Here is a 12,782-nt window from a genome sequence, read left to right on the forward strand (position 1 = left end):
GTGCTCTGATACCAACTTGTCACGACCCGAATTTCACACCGTCAGGATCGTGATGGCGCCTACTCTTAAAAGCTAGGTAAACCAACAGATACATTTCTAACACATTAATTATTAACCCAAACAGTAATAAATAATAGTTAAAGCTAAACAGATATAAAGTACGGAAGTTTTATAATAATTCAACACTCTAAAACAAGGCTACCCCAATGATCTGGTGTCACAATTCACAAATGTCTAAGAATTTATACAAATACTGGTTTAAAGGAAAAATACATTTGTTTCTTGGAATAAAAGGAAACAGGAACTAAGATAGAGGGAAGGGGACTCTAGGGTTTGCGAACGCCGACAGATCTACCTTAGGTCTCCTGTGGACTGAAGGTAGCAACCTCGAACTCTTATAGTATGGTCCAGTACCGGGATCTGCACAGAAAGTGCAGAGTGTAGTATCAGTACAATTGACCACATGTACTGGTAAGTGCCGAGCCTAACCTCGGCAAAGTAGTGACAAGACTAGAACACGACAAATAACATAAACCTGTGCAGTTAATCAATATACTAACAGGATAACAAGTAATAAAAAACCAAGCAGAAATGAACGGGAAGGGGCAACTTGCTATGGGAGTTCTAACATCAAGAATCAAAGCAGTAAAAGAATTTAAACAACTAAAGCACTTTGATCTGATAATAACAATAAGCACAGCAACTAGAAAATGCACGGCATCACCCTTCGTGCTTTTACTCTCAATCCTCACTATGCAAACATAAAAAAAATGTGCACGGCATCACCCTTCTTGCTTTATCGCTCTTCCTCACCATATGAATAATATAAATGTGCACGGCATCACTCTTCGTGATTTATCACTCTTCCTAACCATATGAATAATATAAATGTGTACGGCATCACCCTTCGTGCTTTATCACTCTTCCTCACCATATGAACAATATAAATATGCACGGCATTACCCTTCGTGCTTTATCACTCTTCATCACCATAACAAATAACAGAAACAATAACAACCCAGCAAAGGCATCACAATCAAACAACTTCACTTCATCATTTAATTCCATAATAGAAATCTCAACTTGAACCAATACTCAACCAATATCCAAAACCAGAAAAAATATAATAAGACTTGATAACATGAGCAATGACTGGTTTAAGTAAGAATAATACGTATAAGGAACACAACGGTCACAAGTATAGGACTCACTCGCATATTATGACCCGACAACAATATATAGATACTCGTCACCACACTTATACATCGTACTCAACAGCTAACAAGTAGCAAATATGGCAAACAATACCTAATCCCTCAAGCTAAGGTTATCCACAACACTTACCTCGATTCCACGGCTACAATCAAACCTTAATTACCGCTTTACCTCTCGATTCCACCTCCAATCCGCTTGTATCTAGTCATAATTAACTTAATAACATCAATAAATGCTAGAGAAATCAATTCCAATGCTTAATTATAGGTTTCTCAATATTTTTTCCAAAAAGTCAAAAACCAACCCCAAGCCCGCTTGATCAAAATTCAAAGTTTGTACCAAAACCCGATTACCCACTCACCCCCGAGCCCGAATATGCAATTGGTGTTGGAATCCGACCTCAATTTGAGGTCTAAATCCCCATATTTTGAAATTCTTAAATTCTACCATAAACACTCAATTTCCCATGAAAATCCCTAGATTTTGTGATAAAATCTTGTAAAAGATGAAATAGATTGAAGGAATTGAGTTAAGAATCATTTACCTATGATTTGGGGAAGAACTTGCTCTAGGAAAATCGCCTTTTGGAGTTTAGGTTTTGAAAATTTGAAGAATGAATGAAATATCCCGTCCAAGGCCCTTTTACTCAGCTGCAGATGTCGCATTTGCGACCTGAGTTTCGCATTTGCGAAGCTCGCAAATGCGAGGAAAGTATCGCAAATGCGAACCCCCTCACATATCTGTTGTCATCGCAAATGCGAAGGAAAGTTTGCAATTGAGAACATCATCCTCCGCAAATGCAACTATATGATCGCATTTGCGACCAATACCCCTCCCAGCTTTACTTTGCAAATGCGAAGAGTTCTTCGCAATTGCGAAGGCTGTTGTCCCAGCTACTCTTCGCATTTACGATGAGTGGCTCGCAATTGCAACATTGTCAGGCTTCCCAATTGCGAACTCTGGTCTCGCAATTGCGATATCAGAGGCCAACACCACAACTGAACCTGCAACATTTTTTTTCCTAAGTCCAAAATACTCCGAAGCTTATCCAAAACTCACCCGATCCCTCGGGGCTCCAAACCAAACATACACACAAGCCTAAAAACATCATACAGACTTGTTCGTGCGATCAAATCGACAAAATAACATTTTAAACAACGAAATTAATAACAAAACTCATGAAATTTTCAAGATAGTTTCAAACTTCTTATTTTCTTGACCAAAAGTCTGATTCACGTCAAATCACTTCCGTTTCTCACCAAATTTTACAGACACGACTTAAATACTATATCAAACTTGTACCGGGATCCGGAATCAAAATACGTGCCCGATACCAACGAGATCACACACTATTCCATTTCTAAAATTTCTTATATTTTCCAGCAAATAATTTTCTTCAAAAATTCATTTCTCGGGCTAGGGACCTCGGAATTCGATTCCAGGCATACGCCCAAGTCCCATACTTTACTACGGACCCTAAGGGACCGTTAAATCATGGGTCCGGGTCCATTTGCCAAAAATATTGACCGAAGTCAACTTTAATCAATTTTAAAGGCAAAATTCAATATTTTTCTTAAATTTCACATAAAGGCTTTTCGGAAATGCGCCTGGATTGTGCACGCAAATTGAGGAGAATGAAAGTGAGGTTTTTAAGGCCTCGGAGTACGAAATCGGATTCTAAAACGAAAGATTATCCTTTGGGTCATCACATAAACGTTAGTCTCTGTGATTAGATTTGGTCTATGGTGATTTTTTCTCATCATTTGTGAAGATGAAACTGGTCTTTTTTTTATTAGAGTTGAGCATTACATCTGAATTTCTTAGAAAGATATTTTCTTTTATATCCTTGGTGATTGAATTTTGATCTGATTACTTGTTCGTTATTTCAATTTGTTCTGTAGGCATTGTATTAAAGTGGCGCCTCATTAGCGTTGATTTTACTTATTAGAAATTAGATATATCAGCCCAGCCGCTTTAAGAATTGTCAAATTTCAAATGGGGGTCTAAAAGGATAGGCTTATTCAGTATGTTTCTTAGATCTATATATGCATTTTATCACTGGATATGTTTTATGGAAATTCTCTCTCAATTCCCCAACTAATTTTATAGGATCAGTTTTTATTCTAGTTTTGTTACTATTGCTAGCTTGCAAAATTGTTTCAGTTATATATGTCTGCTTTGGAAAATATATAAACATGTTATGGGTTGTTGGTGTGATAATAGATGAAATAGAGTTGACAAAATTTAAGACCAAAAGTGTAATTTGCTTTATTTATATGGATGACTCATAAACTTGTCAAAGAAAAGAGCTCCTTTTTTATTTATTTATTTATTAACATTAACTAATTTTTATGCTTCATTTAGGGATTTTATGGTCCGTCTGACCTATTGAACGCATAATTAAGTTAAAATAGCACGGACTAGTCAGTTTTCGGACCGCACATTCAAAAATAGCCAGCGTTTGTAAAGTCATTGAAAAATAGCCACTATTTTGCTGTAATAGGGACCGGTCCAGCATAATATACTGGAGATCGGTGCACTTGTGTATGAACTTCCAGCATATTATGCTGGAACTCCAACACGCGAAAAGTTCCAGCATAATATACTGAAGATTGGAGCACCTGTGTATGAACTTCCAGCATTCATATTATGCTAGAGTTCCAGTATACTTATGCTGGAATTTCATTATAATATGCTAGAGTTCCAGTATACTTATGTTGGAACTCCATTATAATATATTGGAGTTCCAATATACTTATGCGGAACTCCAGTATATTATGCTGGAGTATTTTTCAGATTTTGAACAGTGTTTTCGTTTAGATTTATCTTTACATGAAAAGTGGTTAAATTTTGATTACTTTTGAAAGGCAAAATACATAAGTACCCACCTAACCTATGGCTCAAATCCCCCTTACACACTTCTGTGGACGATAATAATATTACACATGCAACCTTTCTAAAGTGTAGCTAGTACACACTACGTTTGCCAGATGGCACGCGCGTGTTTAACAAAAAAAATGAGCACGTCAAACCAATGCAGTATCTGTCCAAGTCCTTATATAAGCACACATGTCTAAATCTTATTTGTCCACTTATTTTTGTTAATTTAATAATTAAATGAAAAGAAAATGATATCCAAGCCCTTCTTCCCCATTTGGAGCCCTCCCCGGAAGTCAGCGACAATCGAAGCCTCCTCATCTCCTCCCTCTTGCATCTCCTTTAAGAAGATGTCAGCCATAACTCGTAATACCGGCAACGACCTCAAGCAACAAGCCGAGAACTCCATTGTTAGGTCATTAGTTTCACTGTCAGTTCATGATCGATGAGCTCAGATCTTCTCCGCGTGGGTGGAGCTATCAGATCTTTCGGCAAGCTGGTGTTCTTCGTTCAAATCTGGTCTCGTTTGGTTAAAAAAGACAAACAACAGTGACCTCCATTTTCGACCACTGTTACAGTGGCAAACCCATCGGTAACAATGGTGATTCCACAACAAACAAAACTTAGAAACTAAAAAAAAAAAAGTGAAAATTTTATAGACTAAAAGAATGGTGAAAATCATGTTAATATTTTGTTTTGGCGGGGATTTTCCATGGCTGATGGAGTTTAGAGGAGGAGGTCGACGGGTATGGGGTTCAGAAGAAGATGAGAAACGTGGGGGGTGTTTCTTTTTTGTTTGTTTTCTTTTAAATATTATCAATTGGTGTAAATTTAGTATTTTCTTTTTTTTTTCTTGAGTTAGGACATGTGTCACGACCTTATTGGCGCGTGACCTCACACATATTTTGAAAAGCTGGTCAAAAAAAAAGGTGGTGTGTACTAGCTACACTTTAGAAAGGTTGCATGTATAATATTATTATCGTCCACAGAAAGTGTGTAAGGGGGATTTGGGTCATAGGTTAGGTGGGTACTTATGTATTTTGCCCTTTTGAAACTGTGACTTTTTTTGAACGATCATTTATAAATTTGATTATTTTTGAATTTCTCCCATAATTAAAGGTGATAGATATGCGAATATAAACACTCATTGGTGACTTGACACATTACGCTTTTTACAACCAAAATTGGATGTGTGTAATGCCTACAACAAATATCTTTAAAACTTGAAATATATCCACAGAAAAAGAGGGGGGGGAAACGGCCATTATTTTCATTTTTACCCGACCAATTCCTCCAAAATCAGCCGAATGAAGAATTCATTCAAATCAGTTGAACATAAATCTCTGGCCAGTCATGTTATAAACCTTCCAGATGTTGAGTCATGAATAATTAGAATTTGTAACTAAGTAATTTTTTCTAGCAAAATTTGGGACTTAGATACAATTTGATAAGTACGTATGACTCATATACAAAATGTCATTGTCTAAAATTATAAAAGTTCATGGACAACCTGATCTAATAAAAGTTCAAAAATTTCTTGTCCAAAATGTAGGCATAAATCTTCAAAATTGAAGTCTCCTCCAGTTCTAGTAGCTACCCAATATGACTCATTTAACTCTTCTTCTGTTAATCTGCAAATTTCTCCAAGTACCTTAATGTAATAATCTGCCTCTTTATTAATCTCCTTTTGCTTCTCCACTTTGCTTGTGATTGCAAGTTCTGGATTGGTGACTCTTGTTTGAGACTTTCTTGAATTAAGTTGCATTTTCCTTTCATTTCCTGCTGAATTTCATACAAAAGAAGGTATTAATAGCTGTTTAGTCTAAAAAGATATATCATTTCAATATGGATTCAACGGGATTTAAGAACTATGAGCTGGAATCACCCAAATCCATATTTGATTATTCAAATGGACTTGGAATGAAAATCTATGTTAATAAGTGGAGCTAATTATTTGAAAATAAGTAAGGTAACTGCTACAACAGGTTACATTGTAAATTCTTTTTATATTTTTATCCTTAATGACTTAAAGGTGGTTCTCAAGGTGTTATTTGGTATATCATATATTTGTTTGATTTTAAGTTTTATACACTGATAATATATAATATTTTTGCAAGTTAGGTAAAGTTGATCCTCAATAACATGTAGTTCTTCATATAAGCCGGATACGCAAACTTAAAAAACAGAGTAATAACCTGTGATAGGCTTATATCTGTTTAAATTATAGTATAAAAAGTCTTTACTCTCGGTGTATCTTACTTAAATTCTTTTTAATTACTTTAGATTGACTAAAAAAGGAAGCCTTAGCGTATACTGGTAAAAATATTGTCATGTGACCAGAAGGTCACGTAATCATGCCATGGAAACAACCTCCTGTAGAAATATAGAGTAAGGCTACGTACAATAGACCCTTGTGGTTCGGCCTTCTCCGAATCACCCACATATCGGTAGCTAGGGGTGTACATTGGTCAGATTGGTTCGGATTCTACAATTACCAAACCAAACCAATTGTATTGGGTTATTAAATCTAAAGACTAATTCAAACCAATAAAACTCGGATTTTTCACTATCTCAGATATTCTCGGGTTTTCGGATTTTTCGGAGTTTTTTTTCCGGTAAAATCTTCGTAAAACAAAACATACAAATTATGCTCCAAATATTTCTTTAATCCTTGTAAGATACAACTATATAAAGTATTTTCCAAGAAAATAATACGAAATATGAGATGTGTCATGACATTATCCTAAAATATTCTACAATAAAGACAATAAAACTATGTAATATGAATATTGCTAATTAAAAAGCCATAATAAAAATAAGCATAATCTAAAAGTACTAAGTCATGCTAAAATAAGTAGACTAATAATGGAGTATTAATTATATGACTAAACGCTAAATAAAAAATAAAAAAATAGGTTATGCATTTTTATCTAAATTATTGCAAAACAAAAAATAGATATTCAATACATTCCCGTTCGTAGTATTGAATTGAACGACTTTTGTTAGTATTAGTATTGATTTGATTTTGGTTTGGGCTTTTGTTAGCATTATTTAATTTACTAATATTAATGACTATAAAACTTATTGGAACATTCAAAAGTTCTAAGTCCAACATTGAAATAATACCTTAAAAGGTAAAATTATGAAAAAATTTAAGAAATATTTATAAATTACATCACAATAAGTATATTTATATATTAAATATATCTAAAATTTCTATATATATAATGTCGGGGTTGGTTTAGTTTCGGTTTGACTTTCTTTAGTTAAAACCAAACCAAACCAATTATGGTTGGGTTTCTTTTTGCCAACACCAAACCATAATTGGGTTTTTTTTCTCGGTTTGACTCCGATTATCGGGTTGGTGCAGTTTGTCGGTTTCCTTTGTACACTAGCTTTATGCTGTTTTTTTACTTTAGATTGACTAAGTCAAGCAAATTTATCTGACTAATTTTTTTTTAAATAAGCATCCTTGCTTTTCTTTTCTACCAAATTTCATCTAAAGGTAGAATGAGTCAAATTAAACATTAAAATACTCGAAAAAAGAAAAAGAAAAAAAAAACAGAAAGTAAGGAACAAGTTAGGAAAATTAGGAGTAACTTTGTGAAACACACCTGCTGGTGTAGCAACTTGTTGAGGATGGTGGACTGGACTTGAATCTGCTGATTTAAACAAAGGCTGTATTTTTGTAGACACTGCACATTTGCTCTTGCTCTTTTTCTTCTTCTCAACCTTGGATTCAACAGACACTTTCCTAGGATAATCCTCAAACTTCATTTGCTTTTTCACCTTATTAGCAATCCTATTTTGTTTTCCACAAGCTTCTTTTTTCTGGCCAGTAGTAGACATATTTAATGATGTTTTAGCAACATCAAGTTTCTTCTTCCCTTTTTTCTGAACATTTTTTCTACTGCTATCTGCAACCTTCTTTGGCTTCATTAATTCTTGATTTCCCACCTTACTGGATTTTCTTATACTAAAGTTCTTTTTCTCTTCTTCATTATTGAAGCAAAATACCAAAAACTCTGACTTGAATTCTTGATCAAAATTTGGTATTTCGCGAAAAGACACAGATGTTCTAACTCTTCTATGATGAAAATTTTCAGTTAGATTAAACTGCATCAAGTAATCTAGAGAATTAACTGACCTGCTTCTTGGAAATGAACCAACAAACGTGTTTTTTTCTTCAGGTAATGAGTCTAATCCCATTAGTCTTGCTACAACTCCTGGACTATTGGCTTTAACTTTATTACTATTAATATTTTCATCAGCCTTGAAAGGTAATTTCTGACTAGATTGATCAAATTCTACTCCATTTGGTTTCGTATACTGATCAGAAGGGTGTGTTGGGAGGCTTCCACCACAAAGTAGTCTTTGAAAAATGCCTGAAAAACACTTAGCGGAAGTTGCATCCTTTTGATTTTCAGCCATGTTTTGAGTTTTCAAGAAAATGAGAACAAAAAATTATCACTACTTAGTGACTGAAAAAGAGAAGAAAAGTCACTAAATAGAATGGTTTTTATAAAAAGGGATTGATAGAGAATGATGAAAGGAACATCAACTTGGTTTTTATAAAGGAGTTGAAAAACAAAAACTCAACTTCAAGAAATTAAGCATGAAAAGGACCTTTTTTGTTGTTTATTTTTGCAAGATTTAAGGGGGTGGTTTAATAAAAAAGGGATGATGAAAGGAACATCAACTTGGTCTTATAAGGGAGTTGGAAAAAAAAGGACAATTTCAAGAAGTTTAGCATTGAAAAGGACTTATTATTATTATTTTTTCTTGTTTATTTTTGCATAGTTTGGGAAAAAAAGAGGGGGGGGGGGGGGGGGAAGAAGGTGTGATATGGGAGGACTAAGAGTTTGAATGATGTTTCTGAGAAGTGGGGGAGTTTTGGAACTATTTGAAAGCTTTAAGAAGAAGTTGATGGAAAGACTTCTAGCTCATTGAGTTCACACTATATAAGTTTGGAAAAATCTTGGACCTGAAAAAATTGTTATTTTATTGATCCAATGCAGTATCACACACTTAGCTACACTTATTCTTTTATTTTCTTTACATTTATTTCGGTTTTTCCAATATTATAATTACTCAAAAGAATCTAACGTATATACGTTGCAACAACAACAACAACCCAATATAATCCTATTAATGGGATCTGGGGAGGGTAGTGTGTACGCAGACCTTACCCCTACCCTGAGGTAGAGAGACTGTTTCCAAATAGACCTTCGGCATCCTTCCCTCCAAGAACTCTCCACCTTGCTCTTGGGGTGACTCGAACTCACAACCTCTTGATTGGAAGTGGAGGTTGTTTACCATCAGAGCAACCCCTCTTGTCAATGTATATACGTTGATAGGGATAAAAAAAAGTTTAACATTGTCGGTTTATTTTAATATATATTGTAAGTATAAGATAACATGTCTTATATTTCATAGTTATAAATTGGACTTTTTATGGACAGAGTTATATACACTAGTAGTGTAAATTTTATACCATTTATTTACTTTAACAATATATAGCAAGTTATTACTCTATTTTTCAAGTTACTCTGTCATATTGCTATAAAAGATTACCTGTTGTTAAGTCTGACGACCAATATCCAAAATTTAAACTGTAAATGAATTTAAGTTATATATATCAGCAGCATATAGCTCAAGGACAAAGAAGTTTGAATGTCGCAATACAAAGAAAGAGACCTTACCAATTAAATCAACACGTACCTATCGTTACTAAAAAAATAAAACACCATAAGAAAGAGATAAAAACACGTCAAATAAACTAGTGCTATTATTGTACGAGAAAAATGGTCTGATTTGAAAATCCCAATTTTGTTTAGTTATGGATCGTATTTTACATGTCAGCGTGTGTTGACTGAATATTGCCGAATTTGTTGACTTTTTATCTGCTCCGACAACCGTTTTCTCATTTCACCGACATCTTTGACTCCTTTCATTTGCATCCAAAAGAATTTTGTACATTCCCTTTCAAAATTATGTGGTCCAATTTTTATAGTTTCATGATTTTCCCTATAATTTTGAGGTAATTTATTATCCAAAATTTGAGAAATAAATCCCAGAACATGGGTCCACGAGTTGCGAGTTGAATAACTACTGCAATTAGAAGTTGTTACTTGAAGCAGGAAAAAACCCCTTTTTTGGTGTGCCTATAACCCAACAGTCACAAAAATTTCTCAATAAGGCTGTTTTAGTCTGCATTTCTGCATGAGGTTATTTTTACGGTTCGAATCCGTGATTTTCTGGTCACATGGTAGCAACTTTACCAGTTACGCCAAGACTCACCTTCTTGTGCAAGAGCACACCACTTGAGTGAATCGAGTAAGCTGAAAATATATTTTTGGACAAATGAACATACCTTTCCAAAGAAGTAACAACAACAACTATACACAAACTCAATTTAGTCCCACAAATGGAGTTTGAGAAGGATTGATGGTATGCAGAACTTACTCTTGCAATGAATGTGCTGTATTTCTAATGAAGAAACTTGATCCAATTATTTGTAAATGAAATGTGTATGCAAAATGATGATAATCCAAAAGCATTTTCCCTGCTCTCTTTTGTTCTCTATTCAATTATTTGTTTTATTTGATTGATCACTTATGTAAGTGGGAATAGTACAATTTCAAATGATCATTTTCTCAGGCTTAAGGTGACACTGTGTTTCAATTGACTTTCCTATATACCCTTAAATTTGAGATTGTTGGAGTCATAACGAGTACGTTCCTTGAAAGTCTTGCTAGAAAATGGAAGAAACATGGTGGATTAGACAGCATTGTTAAATCTCATGATTCCATTCTTAATTTTCAATGGTCTAGCATTAATGTTTTCTTTTGTTTTTGTTTCTTAATATGTAGTTGAATATAAACCACGGGAATGCATAAATTAAGCAACCAACTAAAGCGGACAAAAACTACATGACAATCAATAGCGTGACGCCTATAACGGAGGGTGGCCAACGAGGGGTTTGTTGAAGCCCAAGTTCTTGGTACAAAGGCTCAAACACATGACTCAGCCCAATATATCAAGACTAACTCACCTTGAAGACTTAGAAAGAAGCACTATTTATTCTTGCAAATATAATCATTTTGTAGAAGATAGCCTTCATTTTGTATTATGATTAAATAGTAGTCTCTAACAATTTATTTGGCTAGAAGACTCATTTTCATCGTTTTTCCTTCCAGTTGAATAAAAGCTTCTGTCTTCTCTTTCATGGAGTTTTATTCCATACATTTCTTCAAATTACTTTGACCTTGAATTGCAACATGGTATCAGAGTCAGGCCCATCCCAATTTATTGTTACCGATGTTGGGCCCCCACTTATATTGTCCACGCTCCAGTTACCGGCCTGGGCGTGAAGGGAGGTGTTGAGTTGTGTCCCACATCGGTGGGTTATGGGTATCTTGGTCTCTTTATATGGTCTTGGACAATCCTCACCTCACAAGCTACCTTTTGGGGTTGAGTTAGGCCCAAGGTGCATTCTTATCATGGTATCAGAGCCCGATTTTGGGTAGATCGGAGCTCCAATTTCAGTCTGGTACTAACCTTCACGGTCCATTTTTGGGTTTTTTCTTTTCGGCGGTGATTTCGATGTTCTTCAAAATTGACGCCATTGAAGGTGTTTTCTGCTTGTGATTCTTCGATTCAATGAAGAAAGTTGGTATTTCATTCAAATTCATTTTGTTTGGTTGGTTTAATTCTGGTTTTTTGTGAAGTTCTATCTCCTCCTTCGATTCGAAACCCTAGTTTTTTTTAGAACTGTATCATGGCACCACCGGAGACTACATCTACTTCTACTACTACTTCTACTCCTGCTATGGTTTCGGGCTCGACCTCTATTGAACCCTCACATCCGTTGTACCTCTATCCCACCGACAATTCTGGGACAATTATTGTGGCTGATAGATTTAACGGGATGGGATATGGCAGCTGGAGAAGAGGAATGTTGATTGGTTTGTCCTGCAAAAATAATCTAGGGATAATCAATGGGACTATCATCAAACCTAGTTCAACTTCGCCATTGTTTGAAGCTTGGTGTCGTTGTAACAATATGGTAATTGCTTGGATTCTGAATAGTTTGGAAGCTGAGATCAGGGAGAGTGTTATGTATACAGAATCGGCCTCCAAGTTGTGGACCTATATAGAGAAGAGATATGGGCAGCCCAATGGATCTAAAGTTTATCAGATACGCAAGGCCCTGTCTTCAATTTCTCAAGGAAATTCTAACATTGCTAGTTATTTTTCTAGGATTAAGAAGCTATGGGATGAATTAGCATATTCGATCACTTATCCTGATTGTGTGTGTGGATGCAAGGAGGCTTTTCAAAAAATAGAGGAGGATCAAAAATTTCATCAGTTTCTAATGGGCCTTAACGACACATTTACCACGATTAGGAGAAATATTCTGGCAATCAAACCTTTGCCCGACAGTGACACTGCATATTCCATGCTGTTAAATTATGAGAGTCAGTGTGAGGCTCAATCCGCACCTCCTTCCTTCTCCTTTGAATCTGCCTTATTCTTCACTGGAGTTCAGAAGCCTTAGTTGGTCCCTATACTGCTGGTGTGCATAAGTCATATCCTCAGAAAGTCAATTTCAACTCCAAGAGAGCTACTGTGGTGTGCAAATACAGTAAGAAACCGGGACATAGTATCGAAAAATGTTACAAACTACA

General features: G+C 35.2%; 1 protein-coding gene across 2 annotated transcripts; it reads right to left on the bottom strand.

Annotated features, from left to right (window-relative positions):
- Positions 1-5,421: 5,421 nt before the first annotated feature.
- LOC107781413 (uncharacterized) lies at positions 5,422-8,829 on the bottom strand. Of its 2 annotated transcripts, none has more exons than XM_075222803.1 (2): positions 7,707-8,829; positions 5,422-5,871 (listed from the first exon to the last, which is right to left on the bottom strand). In XM_075222803.1, exons 1-2 carry the CDS (start codon positions 8,521-8,523, stop codon positions 5,582-5,584), a joined length of 1,107 nt encoding a protein of 368 aa, XP_075078904.1. In that variant the 5' UTR covers positions 8,524-8,829; the 3' UTR covers positions 5,422-5,581. The 2 variants fall into 2 exon arrangements, with proteins under 2 accessions (XP_075078904.1, XP_075078903.1); XM_075222802.1 differs by having other exon boundaries at positions 5,422-5,874.
- Positions 8,830-12,782: the final 3,953 nt, after the last annotated feature.

The sequence above is a fragment of the Nicotiana tabacum genome, chromosome 10 (genome assembly GCF_000715075.1).
Source record: "Nicotiana tabacum cultivar K326 chromosome 10, ASM71507v2, whole genome shotgun sequence".
NCBI lineage: Eukaryota > Viridiplantae > Streptophyta > Magnoliopsida > Solanales > Solanaceae > Nicotiana > Nicotiana tabacum.

Excerpts from the sequence above, each read along its gene's own strand:
- LOC107781413 (XM_075222802.1), bottom strand. The coding sequence starts at position 8,523 with ATGGCTGAAAATCAAAAGGATGCAACTTCCGCTAAGTGTTTTTCAGGC. Across the intron at positions 5,875-7,706 it reads ACAAGTTGCTACACCAGCAG|CAGGAAATGAAAGGAAAATG; the intron begins GTGTGTTTCACA and ends TATGAAATTCAG.